The sequence below is a fragment of the Ovis canadensis genome, chromosome 8 (genome assembly GCF_042477335.2).
Source record: "Ovis canadensis isolate MfBH-ARS-UI-01 breed Bighorn chromosome 8, ARS-UI_OviCan_v2, whole genome shotgun sequence".
Classification (NCBI taxonomy): Eukaryota; Metazoa; Chordata; class Mammalia; order Artiodactyla; family Bovidae; genus Ovis; species Ovis canadensis.
Genome location: NC_091252.1, coordinates 68,019,865 through 68,047,065, shown reverse-complemented (window position 1 = coordinate 68,047,065; position 27,201 = coordinate 68,019,865). Strand labels below are relative to the sequence as shown.

Genomic DNA, 27,201 nt, shown 5'->3' with positions numbered 1-27,201 from the left:
TGTTTCTGCGGGGTTTTGCTGTCGGTGTGTGCTTGATTGTTCCTAAATGTATTCTGTTCACTTATGTTAAAAATTTCCAGGATTCTTTGAAGCCTAGGATGAAGGTGTTTTCCTCAAGAAAGCATTTATGTTTGCTTCTGCCAAAAACATTGGAGAAATATCAAGTTTGACATCATCTTCACAACTTAAAGTGGATAAAGTGAGATTAAGTGAAGTGAAAGTGAAAGTTGCTCAGTCATGTTCAACTCTTTGTGACCCCATGGACTATACAGTCCATGGAATTCAGGCCAGAATACTGGAGTGGGTAGCTATTCCCTTCTCAAGGGGATCTTCCCAACCCAGGGATCGAACCCAGGTCACCCTCATTGCAGGTGGATTCTTCACCAGTTGAACCACCAGAGAAGCCCAAGTGAGATTAACTTGTATGTATCTTTACATATGGGAAATACACCACAAATTATACAATAGCTATGGTCCTTCAGAGGATGTTCTAACTTTAATACAACATAATATAATGTATTTATAATATAATACACAGCATATAAGATATATAAGCAGGCAGAATTTCTTTATAAAATTAAGTTTATGACTTCAAAATTGTATTTCAATTTCTGATAGCTTCCAAAAACATATATTTTATATCTCTGTCTCTCTGACCCATGTTCAATCTAATCAAAATCAATTTAAGAAATATTAGCATCTGCCAGTACTATACAAGGGAACATCTCATATATTAAACTGAATGTCCTTTACCCTCACCATTATGCCAGCTTTGGCAATTATGGAGACAATGACAGTATTTATTCTCTCATTGACAAGTCTCAATTAGAAGTCACAGAAGTCATTATTACGGTATCTATCAGCTTATGACTAGCATAGGCTGAAGATTATGATGACAGAGAAGAGGTGCTAAAATAAAAGCATAATGGAGAATTATTTTATGAAGTTCCAAGCAATAACTTGTAATTTCTTAAACTATACTACACACACACACACACACAAAGACAGCAAAACCCCAAACATATCTTGGAGATCAAGGCCACCAAACCACTGCTTTTAAGAATAACCAGAAGGACAAATCAGAAGGCTAATGAGAGTGTAACAGAAAGGAACACCATGGTAGGCTCCTTTGACTCTGCACAGATCCTTGCATGTGGGGTAACCACCTGCTCACACCCAGAATGTGGATAGGATATGTCATTACCTCCACAAACCCAGCTGCTAAAGCACGTCTAAGACCTCTGTATGAGTTACAAGCAATCTAAGATCACCAGCCATAGCAGTTCCCTCAGAGAGACTCTTACTTTTATGGATGGAAAGAATCTCTGCTTGGTGGATACCAGTAATTACCACAAACATAGAAGGGAAAATATTGCCTTTAAAATGAGAGATGCTAAGATAGGAGTTCACAAAAACAAGCTTCAGTGACACATCACAGAGATTTTTGGTTGACTGTCCAAGAATCTACCATCAATGCATTTTTTTTTTTTTACAATAAGGATTAATAGAATTGCTGGATGTATACCATGATTCCCAACAGCACTCACTTCTAATTTATTCAGAAATATTACTATGAAATCTGGTACATTTCTTAAAATACTATTTTTCTTCTTTTTTTTTAAAATTATTTTTCATATTTAGTGAATAAGGGAAATCAGTAGCACGCTGAGTACAACCGATTTTTACCAAAGTCAATTCTAGTCATGAGTAAAGAAATAATATTTACATCAAAAAGCTACACACTCTTCTTTGGGATTCTTCTTTCTCATACCCCTTTAAAAAAGAATAAAGGAAAAATAAAGTCAGAAGGTGATAGATATTTAATTAAATATTAGATATTTGTTTAATTAAATATTAGAGTTATTAATTAAATATTAAATTAATATTTAAATATTTATGTAATATTTATATTATTATGAAATACTGACTTTTAATGGCTCCCCCTCCATGTTTACTCTGAGCTTTTAACTGTTTTCCTAAGTGAGAAAGAAAGACAACAGCAGACAGATATGTTTTAACATTCAGATATGACCCTATATACATGAGAGAGAAGATGATACCCACAGTCTGTTAAGAGTTACTGATAATAGGAAGCACACTTCAAAGCAATTATTTTTGAATAAGCACAGTACTCACTTGGTTTCGTTAGTCTCTTGGGCAGATAAAAATGTGAGAGTCTTGTCTAAACTAGAATAGTCTAAAAAAGGATTTTACAATCCTTTGATATTTAAGCAAATAGTTATTTAATCATTTTCCTAATTTTCAACGAATTATGCCTGTAAAATAAGCATTTGAAGAAACATTTCAAGGAAAGTTCAAATCAGTAGCTTACAAGAGCTCATAATGATGACTGAAAAATATTTTTTTTAGGAGAACATGTTAAGATGAAATATCAAATGAGAATCCTAGCTTAAGAAAACAGAAACAAGGTTAGAATGGTACCATACCATAAATTATAGGGAAATTATTTTTAAAACTGTATCCATTTTCAGTTAAACACGTAACAAAACTGCAGCCTTTGGGAGCTTTGCGACATTGAGAAAATCATGTCATCTACAGTCCCTTTATTGGTTTGCATTGTATATTTTCTATGCTCCCTAATAAATATATAATATCTATGAGTCTACTTTCCTTTGGCATTTGATCGTATCTTTATTTGGATTACCCCAACCCCATATCCTATACCGTCCTCTCTTATGGACTACTACTCCAAATCCATACATATATTAAGATTTCTTCCTGAATGCAGGCCATTGGGATAAACTCCTAGGCCTGTCATGAGAAGTACCTGAAACAGTATCCCTGAAGCCTTACTTCCCCAGATGAAGCAGAAGAGGAGTCACTCACCTGAGCCGTATTCTTCATATTGGAAATTTTTCCTGGGACCCTGCAAGGTTTCCAGAGAACTGATTTATCTAGGCTGGTAATTCTCCTTTCCTATCATGTTCACTGATTTCTTTCCCCAGTTTTATTAAAAAATAACTGACATACATCACTATGTATGTTTCAGGCATACAGTACGATGGTTTGATTTGCATACATGGTGAAATGATTACAATAGGCTCACCTAACATCCATCCTATCACATAGATACAATAAAAAGAAAAACATGATCATTTATTTTAGTTTCTAAAAGTAGCAAGCATTTTCAAGGGAAAATAATATCCCCCTACTTTTTAAACTTCTGCCTGAGTGAGAAAATCACTTCTCCCAGATTTCAGGGATAGCTTTCATAGACTATTTCCCTCTGAAGTTAAAGGTCAAAGCATAAAATGTCCATCTGGTGTATAAAGTAATGGTCTCAGCCGAGATTCAGCTTTGATGGCCACCTTTGCTCCATGACTGCTATATCCTCACTGAATCTTGAGATGTAAGCACCTAATCAACAAGATTAGTAACAGGAAACACCTCAAAACAAAGCAGGATCCTCTTAAACACCTGGCAGGTAACCAGAGTTTCTATTTACATCCAAGAGTGGGTAATGCCCACATGGAATCACAAAATTATTAAATATCAACACTGATTTTGGTCTATGGCTTATTTAACTGTCTTCTGCTTTCAGTGTTGAAAAATACACTTTTGTGGCCTCTCTTTAGTCTTCAGAATTACTGCAGCTTCTTAAGAAAAGTGGCTTTCCTGATAGCTCACTTGGTAAAGAATCTGCTTGCAATGCAGGAGACCCCAGTTCGATTCCTGGGTCGGGAAGATCTGCTGGAGAAGGGATAGGCTACCCACTACAGTATTCTTGGGCTTCCCTTGTGGTTCAGCTGATAAAGAATCCACCTACAATGTAGGAGTCCTGGGTTCGATCCCTGGGTTGGGAAGAACCCCGGGAGAAGGAAAAGGCTACCCACTCCGATATTCTGGCCTGGAGAATTCCATGAACTATACAGTCCATGGTGTCACAAAGAGTCAGACACCACTGAATGACTGAACTGACTGACTGACTCTTACAATTTCAAATCTCTTAATTTATCTGACAGAATGGTTCACATTAGCAGATAAGGATTTGTATAGGTATTTGTTTACCATAGCATTATTTGTAACAGCAAAGATATGCAAATAACATAAATTTCTGTTAATAAACAATTGAGTTAATATAATACATTAGCTGAAATGCCAATACTTTGGCTACCTGATGCGAAGAACTGACTCATTTGAAAAGACCCTGATGTTGGGTAAGATTGAAGGTGGGAGGAGAAGGGGATGACAGGGGATGAGATGGGTGGATGGCATCACTGACTTGATGGACAGAAGTTTGAGCAAGCTCTGGGAGTTGGTGATAGACAGGGAAGCCTGGCGTGCTACAGTCGGGGGGTCACAAAGAGTTGGACGTGACTGAGTAACTGAACTGAACTGAAACCCAAATAATATAAAACACTATCTAATTACCTTAAAATTATGTAAATCTATCTCTGAAATACTTACTCTTAAAGCCATCAGCCCCAGTGCAAGCATTATACTCCGAGATTATCCAGCTGTAAGCCCAGACTATCTCAGCACAGAGACCAGTTGGGAGGTTCTGAGATTACCTGAAGTGGGAGACAGATGCCTGGCCAACATCCAGGTACTCCATTCCTTACTGTTGCAACTGACTGCAAATGGGTGGCTATGAGCCACACCTGCCGAGCCAGGCCTTTCCTGAATCCTTGACCCATCAAAAACCACGAGGTGCTTTTGAGTCTATAGAGCTGGTGGCCAGATGCTGACCAGAGATGAATTTATCAAAGTTGGTGAAAGTGAACTCGCTCAGTCGTGTCCAACTCTGTGCGACCCCATAGACAGCAGCCCACCAGGCTCCCTCGTCCCTGGGATTCTCCAGGCAAGAACCCTGGAGTGGATTGCCATAACCAATATGGTTTCCTGACCATCTGAGGGAACATGCTTGCTTTTCTTTCCCCCAGATTTTATGCCTAAATTCCCACAATAAAATGGTCAGTGAAGGAATCTAAGAGCTGACTCTGCCAAAAGTACACAACTAGCCAGCTTCATTCAGAAGTAATGACCTGGGTCTTCATCACTTCGCAGAGGAAGAGAAATGTCTACAAACTACTCCGCAGAGTGATATGGAGATGTGAGTGGTGTGATGTGTACTTTTCTTCCTTTGGCAAATGCACAGAGAGCTCAGGTATACACAGTTACACAAGTCCACTTTTAATTTTCAGGTGAAGAAGAGGGTTATATTCATGAGTTTTAGAATATCAAGAGATTAGTAAACATTTAGGGGAAAAAAATAGGACAAGAGGAGCCTAAAACTCAGACTCTTGTACCAGAAGTAAGGGAAGGCTATACACACACACACACATATACAATCATTGGATATGACAAAGGTATAAACTTCCATTTCTAAAATAAGTAATAAGTGCTGGAAAAGTACAGTATCATGACCATAACTGATAATACCAAAATGTATATTTGAAAGTTGCTGAGAGTCAGTCTTGAAAATTCTCATCACAAGAAAAAAACTGTAACTATGTGTGACCAAGTTTCAGACTTTTAGACTCATCTTTTAGCACCAGAAAGTAAGGGAGTACTAAAAACACACATAACCATGAGTGTGTGTCAAAGGGACATGGAAGCCAACTCTCAAAGACCAAAGCTGGAACAATTTGAGCAAAAATATAAACACTGTATTATTAGGTTATCATACAAAGTATAAAATAAATATTAATGAGTTCATACTTATACAGATAAATGATTGAATAGATAAATATGTGGGGAAGAATAAACAAATCTCCAGTATAGAAGAATTCCAAACAATTTATGCAGATACTCCACCCTGAGAGTGAAATCTAACTCTCTTACTCTTTAAGTGTGGGCTGGGCATAGTGACTTCCTTCCAAAGAGTACAGAATGGAAAGGCACAAGAGAGTATTTTTGAGGTGGCAAACTCTCATAAACACTACCTCAGTCGGGTAATTAAAGTTAACATCATCAACGATGAAGTCATATTAATAGCATAGAATCTTGATATGATGTGTTCAGAACGACACTTCACCTCTGTGGTCTGCCTCCCAAAAGCACATAATCCCAATCTCATCATGAGAAAAACATCAGACATTCCACAAAATACATGACCAGTTCTCCTTGAAACTGTCCAGGTCATCAAAAACAAAGAAAGTCTGAGAATGTCTGAGAAACCTCGCCAAAAGGAACCTAACTAGACATAACATCGAAACATAACCTGGTATTCCTGGATAGGACACCGGAACAGCAAACAAGGACATCACAGAAAAGCTAAGGAAATATGAACAAAGTTTGTACTTTAGTTAATAGGGCCACATCTACGTTAGTTCAGTAGTTGTGACAAATGTACTATACTAATATAAGATGTTAAAGACAGGGAAACTGGTGTGTGACATATGAAAACTCTGTACTAGCTTTGCAACTGTTCAGTAAATCCAAAACTATTCTAAAAATAAAAAGTTTATTGAAAAAAGAAATAGGCAAGAATCCATATTATTCCACTACAAAATTTCCACTACTTAAAAACATTGGGCTATTTTCCTTTACTTTTTAAAAAATGCACTTATATATGCATATATATATATATGCATTTTTACACATGCATGTATATATGCATATATTATATATATGCACACACAAATGTATGTATTTATATACTTGAGAAATTATTCTATATTTTTTTCAATTGAAAAGTCACTTTATATATAATTTTGTTTCTTTTCACATGTAATACTATTTGATAAGCATTTCTTATTTTATCAATAAATCTTTAAAGTATATATTTTTTTAATAGAGTGATAGGTTGGGACATGGAAATATTTTAACAGTATATGATATTGTTAAGTGAGAAAGCTGTACTTCCACTTCACACATTTCAGTACCATATGATTTTAAAAAATAAACAACGTGCAAACATGGTTTCATATCTGCCCCTGTCAGTAGCAGAGACTGTGATAAGCTGCCTGGATTCCCCTTCAAATAAGAAGAAATTACTTCTCTGGGTGCTGGGGATACCACGGGAAAAGAACTGACTCAGCTAAAGAGAGCATTTACCCAAGGCCACACCCCTCCCCCAGGAGAGACTGCTCCCTCTTCAATGGCTCTAAGGGTTCAGGCCACAAAGAACTGCCTCCATGGAGAGACCCCATCACAGCTCACCTCACCTTCCCCACAGTCCCTTCCCTTCCCCAGAAGCTGATCTCAAGAGCAAACCCGATGGAACCCCTGGTGTGCAGCCTCCATCTCTTTCCTGAGAAACCCAAACTCCGACACTGCCTTTTTTCTGTGCTTCTACCTCAGAGGAAGGACCTCTTAACTAATTCTATTATCTGGGCTCCCTAACTCCAGCATCACACCAGGGAAACCGACAGAAGTTGTGGGGTGCAGGGGAGAGGGGTGGTTGGAAATACAGTCAGAATACATCTTCCCTGTTCTCCTTGCCTCAGACAGGACCCCTCGGCAGAGGCTTCATGTCTCCAGGATTCCAGCTTCTCTCCTGGATGCCAGTTCCATGTTTCATCAGCTTTTCCCTTTGTCTTTCCAATCTTCAAGGTAGTATAATCTTCCTTCTGTTACTCTCCCGTGGGTTGCCTCATTGCCATACCATCCTGCTCGGCTTTCAGCTCTTCCAACACCTCTGTAACTGGTTTCTTATACTAAATTCTCTAGATTCAATTACCAAGTATGGATTTTATTTTTCTAATTGGACCCTAGCTGCATAGCAAATAATTAGACATCAGATACACACATACACACACCCCAAGGCATAAATAAAGTTACATTTAATACAGGAAAAGAACTTTCCATTTTGAGAGTTCACTTGTTTTTCTCAGTTTCCTAGATGCAGGACAGATTTTAATTAGATCTTGCTTCAGCTGGATTCAAGGAGGCAGGGGGAGAAAAGCATTGTCAAAATAATCCTGAAAATGATTTGTTTCTTTAGAACTTACAATCAAGAAAGACATGACTCACTAAATAAAAGTAGTATTAAGTGATTTTAGTGTTGTTAAGTTCATGAGACAGAAAAGAGAACAAACTAGCTTATTAATGGTACAGGACAGCCCCTCCCACCCTTAGGCAGAGGATGAAACAGATGGACTAAGAGATAAAGTGCTGTGCTGCTGCTGCTGCTGAGTCGCTGCAGTCGTGTCCGACCCTGTGCGACCCTATAGACGGCAGCCCACCAGGCTCTCCCATCCCTGGGATTCTCCAGGCAAGAACACTGGAGTGGGTTGCCATTTCCTTCTCCAATGCATGAAAGTGAAAAGTGAAAGTGAAGTCGCTTAGTCGTGTCGGATTCTTCACGACCCCATGATACTGCAGCCTGCCAGGCTCCTTCATCCATGGGATTTTCCAGGCAAGAGTACTGGAGTTGGGTGCCATCGCCTAGGAAGGAACCTGCCTATTCAAGTGGTGGGTCAGAGATGAAATAAAATAGACAGAACATCATGTTCAGTTTATGTGATTTATTTCTAGTTTTTTTAGGAACTATTTTTTGGAACAACTAGCATTCCCTACATTTATTCTTGAAAAATGAGCAGTGGAAACAGATAACAAAAAGATAACTTCCAGAAGATTTTTGGTCATTCCTCCTGAGGACAGAGAATGCGATTAACAGGGAGCTTAAAAATGACCCCTTACTTTCTGTAAAGACCCAGTGGTACTCAATCACAATAACACTCTATCACAATTACACTCAATCACAATTACAGTGACAAATTAAAGACAGAACTTAAAATCTGGTAATGGATACATGGGTTTATAATTTAGGAGGCAACCATAATTTCAGAAAGGTCACCTTTTAATATGTATATCCTGGCTTAAGTCAACTCAATTACATGCATTCATTGGATAAGGAGTCTTAAAATTATACTTGTAAGAACATTCACAACTTACCCCTCTTAAGCAATTAACTTTGTTCTAACAAACATTTCTTCAGCAAAGAACATTTGTTCTATGTATATTACTTCCTGGGAAAAGACCATAAAAGTGAAAAAAAAAAATCACCTATGCTATCACAATCGTCAGCATTATGCAATACAATTTTTTAAGATGATAAAGTGTTCCCTTTGTTTGTGCTGACCTTCAGGGTGGTGCCCGCACATCACTGCTAGCACTTGAAAAGTGGCCAGTGTGATGAGGAATTGAATTATTTTTTATGCTATTTAACTTTAATTTGTGCAAATTTTAATTTGCATAGCCACATGTAAAACTTAAAAATCCAGTAGGAAAGAGAAAGTAAATAGATATGAAATAGCCAAGTAAAAAAAGAAGATAGTGCCCTTTCTACATGCAACATATTCACTTTAATTTGTTCCTGCCACTAAAGCTAAAATGACCTTTCCAAAACATAAATGAGACTTTGTTACTATGAGCAAAAATAGAAACAAAACCAAACAGAAAAAAACATTTTGGTGATTCCCAATTGCTCTTAAAAGCAAAACTCCAAAGCCCTGATATGGTTTGCAAGGCCCTGCCTAGACCTGGCCCCTGACTACCCTTCCTGTCTCTTTACCCACCACCTATCTTTCTGTCTACCAGCAACCTGGTCAGCTCCCAATTCTGGGTCACACCACATCCTTGCTACTCCAGGCCCTTTGTACATGCTGCCACTGTCCCTCAGAATCCTTTGCTGTTTGCCCATCACTTCCTCCTGGACACCTTACATCTCTCTGACTAAACCAACTCCCTCTCACCATCTCTTCTCACAGGCCTGCATATTCTAGGCAGCACCAGTCATAGGTGCAGTGAGAAACAATCCTGGAGGATTCTTTGATAAACATCCAGTCCTATGGGGATGGACCCTGAGAATAAGGAGTATGTCTCTCCTCTCCCCTCACTACCAATTAGCTCCTAGCCTCTTAACCATTACTGCTCACACAATAGGAACTCTAAATATTTGTTGAATAAGTTACGAGCTATCATCATCATCATCATAATAATCCCTAATCTAGCATCTACTATCTTTCAGGCACTTATCTAACTAGTTTACATAGGCTAATTCACTTAATCCTCAAAACAAATCTTCAAGGTAACTACAATTACTATTTCCAATTTACAGGTGAGGTGACTAAAGCACAGAGAAGTTAAGGGACTGTGCCCAAGGATGCGTGTGTCTGTGCTAAGTCATTTCAGTCATGTCTGACTCTTTGCAACCCTATGGACTGTACCCTGCCAGGCTCCTCTAACCATGGGATTCTCCAGGCAAGAATACTGGAGTGGGTTGCCATTTCCTCCTCCAGGGGATCTTCCCAACCCAGAGACTGAACTCGTGTTTCTTATGTTTCTTGCACTAGCAGGCAGATTCTTTACCACTAGCGCCATCTGGGAAGCCCTATGCCGAAGGATACACAGCAGTTATGGACGGAGAAAGGATTCAACTCCAGCAGTCTGGGCCTTAACCACTAAGCTCTATGGCCCTCTGAACGATTAAGTGGAAATTGAGTCATTCAGGGACAAGGGACACAGGCCAAAGAGCAGGAAAGGAGTGTTTCCTTTGGGAAGATGAGTTGGATTCCAGGGGGTACCTGGTGTTGGATGAGAAAAAAGCGGGTGAAAGGCCACTCCTGGGGTGAAAAACAGAAATGATCTCTACAAAGTGTATCTGGAGAACAGTACAAGTCTGAGCTGTAATGTAGGTTTCTGGGTTTGTGTTTTTTTCAACAGAGCTGGACATTTATAAAATAGGCATCTTGAGGCCCTTTATGACTCTTTAAAATTGGTAAAATACCACCAGAGCAGAAGCTGAAAAATAACCTGAACCCTTTGAACTTCTAAATCCAAGCTATGCATATAAGAATGTGCGAGTCCCCTATAACATATGGGACACAGAGTCCCTTGAGATGTGAATCCCAAACTAGGCTTGCTCACCAGTCAACACATTTGCTCCCTCCTGCCTTACACAACTACGCCAAGTAAGGAGACAAAGGGCTTAACCTAGGGTTGGAGAAAGAGTAAACTCAGTAAAGTCAAGCAGGAATTCAACAAACACATACCACTTACCATGTGATGAGTCTGATCTGCACACTTGACAAACGTTGACTGGTAAATGGCTACATACATTTGTCCCAGGTCTGTACAGGACTGCTCTGAATGCATGAAGGTATAAGTGCTAAACCCTTGAGTGGTAACACTGTTACTGGAGTAATGAAAAATAAGGCTAAAAAGACCACCACGCATTTAGGAGCACACATTTTCCCACCTGTGCTGTGGCAGTACCTGGGAAATTCAGAGTGGATATACAGTTCAAGGGAGTCATTATTTTCAGAAAACTAATATCAGACCATAAGAAGAAACAAAGAAAATGGAGATGGATTTGAGGGATGAATTAAACAAAAACTGTGTTCTCGTGTACCCCAATGTTCACTGCAGCACTGTTTATAAGAGCTAGGACGTGAAAGCAACCTAGATGTCCACTGACAGAGGAATGGATAAGAAACTTGTAGTACATATACACAATGGAATATTATTCAGCTATTAAAAAGAATGCATTTGAATCCGTTCGAATGAGGTGGATGAAACTGGAGCCTATTTTACAGAGTGAAGTAAGTCAGAAAGAAAAACACTAATGCAATATATTAATGCATATATATGGAATTTAGAAAGATGGTAATAATGACCCAATATGCAAGACAGCAAAAGAGACACAGATATAAAGAACAGACTTTTGGACTTTGTGGGAGAAGGCAAGGGTGGGATGATTTGAGAGAATAGCATTGAAACATGTATATTACCATATGTGAAACAGATGACCAGTCCAAGTTCAATGCATGAAACAGGGCACTCAAAGCCAGCACACTGGGACAACCCAGAGGGATGGGATGGGGAGGGAGAGGAGAAGGGGGTTCAGGATGGGGGACACGTGTGCACCCATGGCTGATTCATGTCAATGTATGGCAAAACCCACTACAATATTGTAAAGTAATTAGCCTCCAACTAAATAAAATTGATTAAAAAGAAAAAAACTGTGTCCTAAAAAATATTTAAATTCTTGCAGAATGATTATGTCTGAGGTATGAGCAGAGATACTTTCAAAGATTACCCCATGAACTAAAGTTGATAAAATTCTCAAAATTCCACTCATGAAAGGTACAGTAAAAAGCTGTCTATCTAGCAATGGGAAAATCTCATAAGGGAAATACAAGCTTAGAACACATATAGGACAGTCTATGCAGTAGCATGATTCCATTTTTGTTTAAAAAAAATTATACATACACAGAAAAGTTCTGAGGGAACAAAATATTTAACAGCACATACACAATTTTTATTTTCTCCTTTATACTTTTTTGTACTTTCTGAACTTTCTGCAATATGTAGTATCCTTACAACAAAAGGAAAATATTATAAGTTGTCCATATAAAGATTTTTAAACCTAGAAGAAACCCACCTAATCCAAAACACTCAGGCTATGGTCAGAGAGAGCAAAACAACTGCTCAAAGGTCACACAGCAAATTATTCTTGTGACTCCAAGTCTAGGACTCTTTACATGACGCCTGTCTCTTGAGATCTTTGACTGTCTTCCCAGAAAAATCAATGTTCTCTTTTTCTTTGAAAGTTTCCCCAAAATGACACAGGCATAATTACACTTTCCTCTGTCAACATTCTTCACATTTATTTCCTGTGAGCTGATCAGTAAGGTATTTAAATAAATACTGTACAAGCAGAGTTGTTCTGTACTTATTTCTGTAGTTAATCCAAAAACAGATAAGATCAACACAGTCTATTTACAATGCTCTTAATCCACACCCTTTCCACCTTCCCACCTGAATATACTTCATTCACCTGTTTCTCCTGGTCTCCAAAAGATTCTAATCTAAATGGTGTTGGGTGGCACTTTATAAAAAGCATATGTGTTTGAAAGATGAAGTATTATGGAATAAACTCTGTGCCAAGGATGCTGAACCTGATTCAACACCACCTGAAAAAGCCCTGATCTAAGATTCCTTTGTTTTGGTATTGTGTCAAGTATATTGTGGACTGTTGAGAAGGCACTGCAGTGGAAACTTTGAATTGAAGAGTTCTATTCATGGAGCAACGTAAAGTGAAATCTACTTGATATTCTGATAGATGAAGGGCTGAACTGGAAAGAACATGGGCATGTTATCAGATCACAGCAAAGCCAGAAGACTGGTAGCTTAGAGAATTAAAGCACAATTAAAGGACAAGCCCAGGGTACAGTAAGGAAACACAATTAAAGAAACCAAGAGGTGAACTCCTAGGAGAGAGAAAACACGCACAGGAAGGAGAGCAGAGATCATGCATGCAGTGTTCTGTACACGTGACAAGCAACAGGACAACTTTAATCAATGTGCCTCTTAACTTCAAAAAAGGAAAGGAACAAATGTCACCAGCAGCAACACCACTTCCACCCAATGCCAACACAGTTGAGGTCATGAAAGAACATTTAGTTGTTTTTTAATCAGAACATTATGTGTGAAGTCAATGGCAGGACAAGGGTTGATTGGAACCCCCAGCTAAAGAAATTCAGGTTGGTATACCTATGGAGTGCAGCCCCTCAAACTTCAACGTGCAGAGAGACCCCTGGGGGTTGTGAAAATGCAGATTCTAGTATGGCAAGTCTAGGGTGGGGCCCAAGATTCTGCATTTTGTACAAGTTCCAAGGAGATGACTCTGATATGCTAGTCTGCAGACCACACTTGCAAAGATGTAAGTATCTTCTGAGTAAGAAAAAAAAAAAAAGTAATACTGCAGCTTTCAATAATAACATGAAAAATGACTATTTATTCAAGTCACACTATGTGCCACTTTGTAAACTGTTTCTAACTTAATTCTCCTAACACCTAACGGAGTTTTATGAAGTCTACCTAATGACTATGGAAGCTGATATTCAGGAAATTTAACTTATTTCCATACCTTCAAACAGCTAATAACAATACTTTAAATCCAATTTTGTCTAACTTCATTTGTCAATAAGATACAGCAATGAGATTAACAGAATTATTAATTTTGTGATCTTGGAAAGCTCCCCAGACTTTCTCTAAGTATGATCTTTTTCATCTCTAACATGAAGATAATGACATAGCTGTGGTTTGGACCAAACTAGGTAGTAGATGAAAAAGTATCAATATTTTGAAATCAATAAAGGACCTTACCTAAATAAAGATAAAATTATTGTAAATAGCTGATTCTTTTTATATGTCTTAATTTCCTTTCCCTCTTTCCCTAGTTCTTGAAATAGTACTGAACATACACCTTTCCTTAAAGTAAATATTCTCAAAACTTTTGATCTCAGAATCACTTTATATTCTTACAAATTACTGAGGACCCTAAAAAGCCTTCTCAGATAAATTGTACACATCCTTCTTTAAAAGGGCACCAAAATTTTATGGGCTGTAATTTCTTGTTTTTGAATATATTTGTTTTTATTGGAGGATAATTGCTTTACAATATTGTGTTTCTTTCTGCCACACATCAACACGAATCAGCCACAGGCATACATACGTCCCCTCCCTCCTGAATTCCTTTCCCATCTAGGCTGTCACAGAGCACTGAGTTGAGCTCCCTGGGTCACAAGCAAATTCCCACCTCCTATCTATTTTACATGTGGCAATGTATATTTCCATGCTATTCTCTCAATTCATCTCACCCCCTCCTACTCGTCTGTGTCCACAGTCTATTCTCCATGTTTGCGTCTCCACTACTGCCCTACAAACAGGTTCATCAGTACCATCTTTCTAGATTCTAGAGTCCATATGCATGTATTTATATACAATACCTGTCTTTCTCTTTCTGACTTACTACACTCTGTATAATAGGCTCTAGGTTGATCTACCTAATTAGGACTGACTCAAATGTGTTCTTTTTTATAGCTGAGTAATATTCCATTTTACATATGTACCACAATTTCTGTATCCATTCATCTATTGAAAGGCTGTAATTTCTTAAAGGAAAAATGCAACATCAAACTTGAATCAATATTGTTACATTAAAACCCATTATTCTACCTTGTGCTTTGATTAGAACTTATACCCATACATGTTTTTGTAAATCATCCATTGGTCCTTTGGAAAATATTGGTCCACTGAGCTATATATTCTTCCAAACATTGACACATATCATTATAGCCTATGAAAAAAGTCATATCCCTTACTATCTCCATCGATTTCATCAGAAAAAGTCTTTAAGGATTGGGATGCTGTCAGACTTAAAATGGCAGAATCAAATTCCCCAAAATTTCAATTGTTACCTAAAAGGTTGGATTTTATTACAGGTAGCAGGTACCTTACTTTGTTTCCCTGGAAGTGACAAGCTGACACTATTCGTTTTTGAGAAAATGTGGGCCAAATACCCAAGTCTGAATAACCAGTTTGTCAGTTGCTCTTTCAAATAAAAATGGTATTTCCCTCTCGTCAAAAAAGGCAGCTGGTTCAGCTCACAACTCAAATAACAACAAGACTGCTTTTCCTGCAGAAACGACAGTACTTCAGTCTGCAGCAGACGTGCTAATGGCAGACTTCCAATTGCGTCAAACAGAATACTAACAAGGCAGGTAATTTAGGTTGATATAATGAACCTGCTCTATCAAGGACATTTTTACTGCTTCATTATATGAAACTGGCTTTTCTGGTTTTAGTTGCAAATGCAGGAGGACATGTACAATTGGTGCCACTGCCCCCATTCCCACTGAGGTGCAAGCAGTTTTCACGCGGTGTAAACGGCAGCACAGTGCAAAGAGCAAATAATGTCTGCACTTAGTCGCTCAGTCGTGTCCGACTCTCTGCAACCCCATGGACAGGCTCCTCTGTCCATGGGAATTCTCCAGGCAATAGTACTTGGGTGGCCAAACCCTCCTCTGGGGGATCTTCCCGACCCAGGGATTAAACCCAGGTCTCCCATATCGCAGGCAGATTCTTTACCATTTGAGCCACCAGGGAAGCCCAAATAATGTCCATCATTGTTCAAATGGTTTAGACACACAGTCCCTTTGAAAGACTCTCAGGGGCCCCTCAGAGATCTACAGACCACACTTTGAGAACTGCTGCTTGAAATATTTTGGCTGAAACTGTTCTACCTGTGTGGCCTTTTGCCTCGAAATTTTATCCAAAATCACTTACAGATAATCTGGAATAATATGAAACTATTTGGGAAAAAAAGTCTCATAATGATGGTTAAACTTATTTTATTGTATCACAGCGTCATTTACAAAGCTGTTGAGTTTTTCAGCTCTCCCTCTATCTATCAGAAGGCTCCAGATGTTTGTTAATGCCAAAAAGTGTATCAGACATACAAGCTACTGAGAACAAGCTCTGAGAACAAGCTACTGAGAACAAGCTACTTTCTCAGGACTACTTCCTGAAAACCAAGATAGAGAACAAGCTCTGAGAACAAGCTCTGAGAACAAGCTACTTTCTCAGGACTACTTCCTGAAAACCAAGATAGAATGATCTCTAAAGGACTCAAACCACAGCGGTAGGATATTTGTACCTAAATTTGTGTCAAGTCCTAAGAAATGGTGAGAAAATGATTGACCCACAAATGAGATATGCTAGCGATAATTCACTCACTCCAAAATGACTACCATGACTCTGTTTTCCTGTTCTAGCACATCTAAAGATGTATTAAGAAGGAAATTCAAGTTAAGAAGAGGAAAGTCTCTTTCCCCAAAATCGGTATCCATTGGAAGCTCACAATAACATGATCATTGACTTCCCACTGATAAAAGGAAAATGAATGGAAGAGAGGGGGTGTGGCATTAGTCCAGCATAAAAATCTGCAGTTAAACATCCTTTCAGTTACCATAGCCCTCTACTCACAAACGATGTGACTTTTGCCTGTAAATTTAACCCACTGACTGTTTCTATAAGTGGAGTAAATGAACCAACTACATCCGAATAACTTGAGGTACTTGTCTAAAAGATTTTTTGAGTCCCTTGCTATCTTAATCTGCTCAAATTGCTAAAATAAAGTGCCGCAGGTTGGGTGCCTTAAATAACAGAAATGCACATCTCACAGCTGTAGAGGCTCAGAAGTCCAAGATTAAGGAACTGAGAGATTCGTTTCCTGGTGGGGCTATTTTCCCGGCTTGCAGATGGTTGCCTTCTCACTGGGTCTTCACACGGTCTTTCCTCTATGGATGGGCATGTTTGCTCAGATCTCTCTCTCTCTCCCTTTTAACAAGGCCACCAATCCCATCATCAGAGTTTCATCCTCATGACCTCATAAAAATCTAATTCCCTCTAAAAGGCCCCACTTCCATAAACATACATGGCTGGGTGGGCACTTCAACATACGAATTTGGATGAGACAAAAGCCTCCAATCCACAACAATTTCATATCTTCTAAATCACAATGTCTGGGACTGGAGCCCAGGAGTCTATGGTCCTAACACCTCCCGGCCAGAAGCCATGCACCCTAATGAAGAATTCATTCACTTCTGCGAGCCTCAGTTTCCTTATTTGTAATCATACTTTCCTATTTCAGAGTGGCTGATATGACAAGGGTCAATTAAAAAGAAACGAGAAAATGCTTCTGAAAGTGCAAGGTGCTATGTGAATATAATCATCCGAACTTTCACCACCTACTCTTCCACCAAACATTATGCCCAAAGTGGGAGGATAAAATGAAAAGTACTATTGATGTTATCTTAATTCTTGTCACAGAATCTGAAATAACTAAAATACCCAGGAAACAGAATGTTCTAGTTAAAATTTATCAGAACATTCTGGTCATTCTTTTGAAAAGCTCTTTTAAATATATTATTATAAAAGATGGAAAAGCTCTATACAGTCAGCAAAAACAAGACTGGGAGCTGACTGTGACTCAGATCAGGAACTCATTATTGCCAAATTCAGACTTAAATTGAAGAAAATAGGAAAAACCACTAGACTATTCAGGTATGACCTAAATCAAATCCCTTATGATTATACAGTGGAAGTGAGAAATAGAATCAAGGGATTAGATCTGATAGACAGAGTGTCTGAAGAACTATGGACAGAGGTTCATGACATTGTACAGGAGGCAGGGATCAAGACCATCCCCAAGAAAAAAAAAGGCAAAAAAGAAAAATGGCTGTCTGAGGAGGGCTTGCAAAAGCCGTGAGGAGAAAAGAAGCAAAAGGCAAAGGAGAAAAGGAAAGATATATCCATTTGAATGCAGAGTTCCAAAGAAAAGCAAGGAGAAATAAGAGAGCCTTCCTCAGTGATCAGTGCAAAGAAATAGAGGAAAACAACAGAATGAGAAAGACTAGAGATCTCTTCAAGAAAATTAGAGATACCAAGGGAACATTTCATGCAAAGATGGGCTCAATAAAGGACAGAAATGGTCTGGACCTAACAGAAGCAGAAGATATTAAGAAGAGGTGGCAAGAATACACGGAAGAAGTGTACAAAAAAGATCTTCACGACCAAGATAATCACGATGGTGTGATCACTCACCTAGAGCCAGACATCCTGGAATGCAAAGAGAAGTGGGCCTTAGGAGGCATCACAATGAACAAAGCTAGTGGAGGTGATGGAATTACAGTTGAGCTATTTCAAATCCTAAAAGATGATGCTGTGAAAATGCTGCACTCAACATGCCAGCAAATTGGAAAACTCAGCAGTGGTGACAGGACTGCAAAAGGTCAGTTTTCATTCCAATCCCAAAGAAAGGCAATGCCAAAGAACGCTCAAACTACCACACAATTGCACTCATCTCACACGCTAGTAAAGTAATGCTCAAAATTCTCCAAGCCAGGCTTCAATAGTACATGAACTGTGAACATCCCAATGTTCAAGCTGGATTTAGAAAAGGCAGAGGAACCAGAGATCAAATCGCCAACATCTGCTGGATCATGGAAAAAGCAAAAGAGTTCCAGAAAAACATCCATTTCTGCTTTATTGACTATGCCAAAGCCTTTGACTGTGAGGATCACAATAAACTCTGGAAAATTCTTCAAGAGATGGGAATACCAGACCACTTGACCTGCCTCTTGAGAAACCTATATGCAGGTCAGGAAGCAAGTTGTAACTGGACAGGGAACAACAGACAGGTTCCAAACAGGAAAAGGAGTACATCAAGGCTGTATATTGTCACCTTGCTTATTTAACTTAAATGCAGAGTACATCATGAGAAACATTGGGCTGGATGAAGCACAAGCTGGAATCAAGATTGCCGGGAGAAATTTCAATAACCTCAGATATGCAGATGACACCACCCTTATTACAGAAAGTGAAGAGGAGCTAAAAAGCCTCTTGATGAAAGTGAAAGAGGAGAGTGAAAAAGTTGGCCTAAAACTCAACATTCAGAAAACGAAGATTATGGCATCTGGTCCCATCACTTCATGGCAAATAGATGGGGAAACAGTGGAAACAGTGACAGACTTACTTTTTTGGACTCCAAAATCACTGCAGATGGTGATGCAGCTATGAAATTAAAAGATGCTTACTCCTTGGAAGAAAAGTTATGACCAACCTAGACAACATTTTAAAAAGCAGAGATATTACTTTGCCAACAAAGATCCATCTAGTGAAAGCTATGGTTTTTCCAGTAGTCATATATGGATGTAAGAGCTGGACTATAAAGAAAGCTGAGCACCAAAGAATTGATGCTTTTGAACTGTGGTGTTGAAGAAGACAATTGAGAGTCCCCTGCACTCCAAGGAGATTCATTGGAAGGACTGATGTTGAAGCTGAAACTCCAATACTTTGGCCATCTGATGTTAAGAACCTACTCAGAAAGATTGAAGGCGGGTGGATAAGGGGACGACAGAGGATGAGATAGCTGGATGGCATCACCGACTCAATGGACATGAGTTTGAGTAAACCCCAGGAGTTGGTGGTGGACAGGGAGGACTGGGGTGCTGCAGTCCATTGGGTTGCAGAGAGTCAGATCCAACTGAGCAATTGAACTGAACTGATGCTTTCTTTCCTTGGTAAATACATAACTTACCTCTTGTTTGATGTCAAAGGGTTTTCATATTGGGTCAGCCTTCTGAATATCAGTTCTTGTTGCACAGAGCTTAGACTAACAAGGGTAATCTATGTTCTGCTTGGTCTCATTTGCTAAAAGGTTTCTTGTTTATTTTTTGTTGTTTGGGGTATAGTTCATGGTTGATGGAGGCATGTTTATCTTAACCACAGGCAGATCTCTAATTACAAGCTGTATTTCAAAAGGTTTTTCTTCCTAACTTGTTTGAAAGTTGAAGTGGCTTTCCCCCTTCCCTCCACTCCAAAAAGCCATGAATCATGAATAAGTTCTTTGGCTTCTCCATAATGTCCCTTATATAGCTGAAATACATTTTCTGTGTCTTAACAGTGACACAGATAGTTGGCAATGAAATTTATCAGATTCAAAAACAAAGCTGAATTTAAAACTACTTTCATTTGCCTTTAATACTTAAATCCGAGAAGAAGAAAAAAGAATTACCTGGAGGAAGATAAGAAGCTGATAAAAAAAAAATCTATAAATATTCTGAAAAGGTTATTGGTTCCCAGTTCTTTATTATAGAAAATGCATGAGGTTTCTCAATATGGTTCCAGAGATTCTCTTCAGAGTCATAATTAGGATGTGATGCAACAGGAGATGGCAAAACTGAGAGCCTAGAGGTAACAAAAGAGTGGAGGGAATAGATTGGAAAAACACAAAAAGGTTGGAAGGGCACCTGTGTATTCCTAAGAGGACACATGAAGTAGAAACAGCTGAAATATAAATGGTGAGAGAGAGTAAGACTAGAATCTGACTCAAATCAGAAGGAAAGGAAGTCATAGAAAGCAATGCTGAAGATAACAGATCCCTAAAAGAACCACACAAAAATAGAATTTGGGATGTGACAGCAAAGTCACAGAAGAGGCCTTGGTATAAGCAAAGGAGATTCATTTGTACCTGAAGGATGACCTTACTTGTGCTTGCGGAGCACCACACCTGGGCTGTTTCTTTCTAAGGGCATGGCCAGTGGCTAGATCTTGATTCTGAATCCAAGTTATCATGAAGGCCCTCTGGCCTCTTAGGTATGCTGACTTTAGTTGGGAACTTTTGTTTGGGGTTCATTCACTGCCTCTTCCATCTTGCTATGTGCTAAATAAATGACATTCCCATTTTGACACTATCCCTGAATTGATACAAGTGTCATCTCTATTGCGTGCTTATTGCGTGCTTAGTCACTCAGTCTGGACAAGGCAATGGCACCCCACTCCAGTACTCTTGCCTGGAAAATCACATGGACGGAGGAGCCTGGTAGGCTGCAGTCCATAGGGTCGTTAAGAGTCAGACACGACTGAGCAACTTCACTTTCACTTTTCACTTTCATGCTTTGGAGAAGGAAATGGCAACCCACCCCAGTGTTCTTGCCTGGAGAATCCCAGGGACAGGGGAGCCTGGTGGGCTGCACAGAGTCAGACACGACTGAAGCCACTTAGCAGCAGCAGTCACTTAGTCATGTCCGATTCTTTGTAACCCCACAGATGGCAGCCCGCCAGGCTCCTCTGTCCATGACATTCTCTAGGCAAGAATACTGGACTGGGTAGTTATTTCCTTCTCCAGGGGATGTTTCTAACCCAGAGATCAAACCCAGGTCTCCTGTATTGCAGGCAGACTGTATACCATCTGAGCCACCATGGAAGCCCAATTAGTGCATTTATATTTGGATTCCTGACTTTCAATTGACTATATGAGTACATAGTTGTGTGTTCAGTCTTGCTAGCTTACTCTCTTCCAAGTCAAAGTGTTACTCAGTCTAAGTAAAAACGTACTGCATTCATTCAACCAAAAGCTGACACTGACAGTGGGGTACCGTAGGCCCAGGAGTAAACACAACTGTCTTGCTGAGTTCCTAGAAACCTTGAGTACATTTTATTAGAACATGTGAGACAAAACACCATAAAGGGAAAACAGGAGACATATCTAGACCCTAAGATGTGCTGGTCATTTTTGAAATAAAATGCTCAACTATGGCTGGGCAGATATAAAATTTTATAAACCAAAAAGCAATGTCAATTTCAAGTTGGATTAACAGCAGAGCTCTTCTCCAGGTGGTAGTCTGGAAATAAGATGATGTGTTACAAGAAAGGAGAGAGAAGCTAACAGAATTAATAACTTTCACACTCAGATTTCTGATAAACAAGGGAAACTTCTGCCACTTACAAAGAACTCTTTCATCAAAAGGTGAAACTTGTCTTCACTCACCACCACCCACACACAAGGCCACCTATGAACACACACAGGTATATGTATTCATAAGGACAGCAAAAGTTCACAAACACAAAATGATGCTGTGGAAGAGCTAACTGAAGAATAGAGAAGTGTATTGCAATGTGGTTGAAAACCCTGCCAGGAAAAGGAAAGCTATTTCAAATTAATGTCCAGGAACAACCTTAGTGGAAGCAGACATTTCAGTTCAGAACTTAATGTGGAACCTGGAAAAGCATTCAGGTCTAACGTATCTACTGAAGCATATATTTGTTTGACCTCCTGGAGTTTCCCACAGCCTGGCTCAGTGCCTGGGCATGAGGACATCCACAGACCAGGGCCAGCGTCTCCAGAGCAGAGCCTGTGGTCTGCCTAGGGATCATATGGGGAGAAGCCACTGTGCCTTCTGCATTCACTCCCACTTCCCTCCAGCATTTAAGTGTATCTGAAGCACTTTCAGAAAAAACGCAACAGTCCTGTGACCCCTGTTTATCTCTCCGGAAGGTAACTCTTATGTTAATCCTGCTAGATGAAAACCGAAGACCCCTTCAGCCGTTGGGCTTTGGTAATCCCAACCTCAGATGCAATTGGTCAACCCATTTCTTCAGCTTTATGAAAAGTGTGCAGATGTTCCACTTGATAGAATTGCAGCTTCTCTCTAGAAGACATGCCCCAGAGCTCTTTGGTGAGAGCTGTCAAGCTCCTTTTGGAGATTTTTCCCTTTAGAAGTGCATCATTTGGGAAAGTCTAGAGGAAGAAGAATATGGAAGTAGGGGAGGGAAAGAATGGATGCATGCGTGTGTGTATGCCAAGTCACTTCAGTCGTGTCTGACTCTTTGCGACCCTACGGACTGGAGCCCTCCAGGCTCTTCTGTCTGTGGGGATTTCCTAGGCAAGAATACTGGAGTGGGTTGCCATATGCCCTCCTCCAGGGGATCCTCCCAACCCAGGAATCAAACACCCGTATCCTGCACTGGCAGGTGGATTCTTTACCACTGAGCCACCGGGGTTTCATTTTCACCTGAAACTATTAATTAAGAGTTTCAAAAACACATCAGTGAGTTTGGGTATATATTAATGGCCCATTGTATTTCATCAAAAGACATGAAGTAGGAATTCGTTTCAATTCAACATGTGTTACAACAAAAGACCCCACCTAATGGTATTAAAAATTCTCATGATTGTCCTACTTGTAGCAATATTAAAGACATTTCCACGTCAAAGCCCAGAGTTGTATCAACAGAGTAAAATGAAATGCTGTTTCACAAGCTGATTGCAGGTGTCAAAGACTGAAATTCATGTTCCAAAGGTAGATGTCTGCTGATACCTACTGTGGATTTATAGGTAAATGAATAGGAAAGATTCTAAAACTGAATTTAGCAACTGACAAATTTAGTAAACTTTTAAGACTGCAGATAGGCACATAGAAGTAATTTCACATGGGAGTTACATATAGATTCATTGTACAATTATTGAATGCCTGAGCCAAACTGAAAAATATTAAGTAACAGTGTTGCAAAAGCTAAGGTTTCCCTCTGACAAAAACAAAAATGGTGACTCAAAAGACTAAGCTCTCCTAAGTATTAGGTGTTCTTAAATAGATATGATGCAAAATATATCTTGAGATACAAACATTATGTGGTTTGGACACTTACTCTTTGAATCTTAGACTTATTTTTAGGTACTAATTATATGACACCATATCTTTAGGAAAGTTGGTTCCTCAAAGCACTGTATCATCTCCATGACACCCAAAACACAGTGAAAAAGGAAAGTTTATGAAAGGAAAGATTTCAAATATCAGAAAAGATGTCCTCCACACTGCATTGTCCAATCATTAAACGTTAAGTGACAATATAGTTTAAGGCACACTCTACATGGAATGTCACTTCCACATAATACAATAAAACGACTACATCTCCTTGTGGTTTTCAAATTTACTTCCTCACATACATTGTTCCACCTGACCTTCACAATAACCCTATGTGATGCACATGGAGATGATGTCCTCATTTTAACACTGAAGAAACTGAGGTTTGGGGAAAGTTATAGGAGGCCCCAGCAATTAATAAAGGCCATGAAAGCAAGAACCCAGAATTCTGGGTCCAGTACTTCCTGCCATAGATGTAGAAGGGAAAACCACCCCCACATTTCCTGAAATTGATTGTGGATCCTGCAACTGTACCAGCAAAGTGGCAGAGGACGAGTGGGTACTTTTGTAACAATAAAAAATGTGGTTGGAAGAATGGACGACGAATCATAAACACTTCTTCACATTCACATAACATGAATATTGATGGGGTTTCTGAACAGCTGCAAAGAAATTCCTAAGCAAAGCCAAGAGAAAAAGTACTTTCTAAAGTTCCTGATACAACTTAAAGAGCTCTGTTACATCTTTCAAGTGGAATCGGTTAATACAAGGAAAGGATCTCCCTAAAGAGGTAAAAAAATTAAACTGAAATTTTAAATTAAAACAAACACCTTGTCGATCATCCTAAAACCAACAACTTTCAGGTTGGTCATTTTTCCCCACGAACGACCTTGTACTCTCTGGGGGAAAGCGGTGGGATTTCCAAAGATCACGATTTTTAACAGCATGGTTTCATAAACAGGTTCCTTTGGAGCATCAGTAATAACAGCGAGAGTGAGCTATTTCCCCGAGAGGAAGAGAAGGCTCGGTGGTGATGAGCACAGATAAAAACCCGCAGAGGAGAGCCAAAAGGCAGCGAAGCAGGGCACACAACTTGTCTCTCTCCGGGCCCCGGGTGCTGACCGCACGCTCGCAGCGCAGGAGCGGGCGCCGCCCTCCCCGCCCTCCCGCGCGCTGGGCCAGCGGGGACCTACCAGCGAGAGCACTTTATAGGTGTTGGGGTCCTTGGCCGGGCGGGCGCGCGCCGCCTTCTCCAGCGGCTCCTCCCCCAGGTCCATGGGGGCCAGCAGCGACGCGGCCGCCTGCGGCTCCCCGGACGCTTCGGCGGCGCGGCCCGGACCCGGGTCTCGGCCGTTCCCCGCCAGGCCCTCTCGGGGGCTGCGCCCGCCCTCGCCGCTGCGGCTCCCGCCCCCAGCGCAACCGTCCCGCTCCATCGTGGCCCCGGGCGCTCGGGCCCCGCCGCCCCGCCGCGCCTTTAATAGGCTCCGCGCCGGCCCCGCCCCATCCCGCCCGCCGCCGCACCCGCCCCTCGCCGCCAGACCCTTGGCTGGGCGCCTGCCCAGCGCTGCGAGTGAGGGGAAAGCAGCTCAACGCCCCGGATTATTTGGCTTCCTGTCTGATTTCGGGCACTCAGCGTGTCGGTTATTTTGGGTCCTTTACGTGGGCGTGTCTTTAACCTCCCCCTCCAAGCCTTGCCTACCTCGCGCCTCAGGCAGCGTCCGAGCACTTGCAGGAATCGCCTAGCGTAGCCTCGCGGCGCGGGCTGGTCTGGAATTGCAGAGTGTGGTCTGCAGAGGGCATGAGATCATGGGGCCCCAAAATAGAGCGGGTGGACAGAGAGGATGCGGCCCGCCTGTGCGGCTTCTCAAAGGCGGGAGAGTGGAGTCGGGACTGACCTCTGTGTTTCTGGATGGACAAGCAGAGAGACTATAGGGTACAGCGCGGGGGGTGGGAAGCGACACTTCTACGTAGAAACACTCAAGAATTCCCTGAATACTTAACGCTGCTCAGGACTATCCAACCTGAAAACACCTGATTTTACAAATGCAACAACATATAAGAGATTTAATTTTCTGGGATTTTCGGTGTTGGGGGTGGGGCTGCTGCTCTTGTGAAATATTTATTAGTAATTTTCTACATCGAAAGCTTTAAAGTGTCGACGCTGCGCTATCCTGAGGTTGCTGCTGCTACCAAAAAAGTTAACATCTGAAATACTTTGATACTTTGTTTCAAACTAGGACACGAGCAGTAGGCTATAATTCTTGGTGGATTTTTATTCACCTTTGGTTCTACAGCTTTTACACTTCCTTGCTCATCAGTTAGGGAAACCACAAGTGTGCAGTCACGGGAGTTTTGCTTGTCAAGTGGAAAACAGTGACTTTCAATACCGGAGCTGACGTTAGTGAACAAGGAAAGTCATACAATCCAATATCAACTAATTTTTCAATTCATTTTGATTTCAGGAATATATGCGAATATATTTTTAAATAAGAATGGATGCTACGATATAAAGTGTTTCTTGTCCCCTTTAAAATAATTATCTTGGGACGCTTTCCATTTAGGTCCTTTGATTCATTCATTCATTCAATAATGAATCCTTCAGTTCAGTCTCTTGGCTTTCAACAGTGCCAATGGCCTCCAAGATCAAAGATGAACAAAAGTATATCTTTCCCAAGTGGCTCCCAGTCTGATCCAAGAGGCTGCTGCTGCTGCTGCTAAGTCGCTTCAGTCATGTCCGATTCTGTGCGACCCAATAGACGGCAGCCCACCAGGCTCCCCTGTCCCTGGGATTCTCAAGGCAAGAACACTGGAGTGGGTTGCCATTTCCTTCTCCAATGCATGAAAGCAAAAAGTGAAAGTGAAGTTGCTCAGTCGTGTCCGACTCTGCAACACCATGGACTGCAGCCTACAAGGCTCCTCCGACCATGGGATTTTCCAGGCAAGAGTACTGGAGCGGGGTGCCATTGCCTTCTCTGGATCCAAGAGGAGAGGGCAGTAAACAAAAAACTAAAACCCGAAACATAGATGCATAATAGGAACACACATAGGATATTATGACAGCTCAGTGGAAAGGGTAACGGACATCTGGAAGAAGTAAAGGCCTCAAAGCATGATTGAGCTCTTTTTTCCCCTTAATTACCTTTGAGTCAGCTTACAAACCAAACCACCCAAGAGAAACAGGTTTCACTATTACATGGTCGCACATATTTTTCACCCCAAACTTGGCTCTAAATTTTCCTTTGACTGCTCCCAAAAGTCAGATTCAAGGTCAAAGATTTACTCCATGGAGACTGGTCAAATGAGTCTCAGAGCTTCTAAAAGCACCACAACAGAAACATTCCCAATAGCTTTGAACTTAGGAAAACAAATGCAGTAGGTGTATTGTCTGCATCCCAAGTCAACAGATTATCTTAAAGACTCAGCCCATTGGTGGAGGGGACTGTATGGTCATGGACTCAAA

At 40.4% G+C, this 27,201-nt stretch overlaps 1 protein-coding gene across 1 annotated transcript in view; it reads right to left on the bottom strand.

The window, feature by feature from the left end:
- Window positions 1-25,358, bottom strand: part of ENPP1 (ectonucleotide pyrophosphatase/phosphodiesterase 1) — a 71,722-nt gene extending 46,364 nt beyond the window's left edge. Inside the window, exon 1 of the mRNA XM_069599262.1 lies at window positions 24,935-25,358. Coding sequence (XP_069455363.1) covers window positions 24,935-25,174 — 240 coding nt within the window. The 5' untranslated portion in view covers window positions 25,175-25,358. The remainder of the gene's footprint in view (window positions 1-24,934) is intronic.
- Window positions 25,359-27,201: the final 1,843 nt, after the last annotated feature.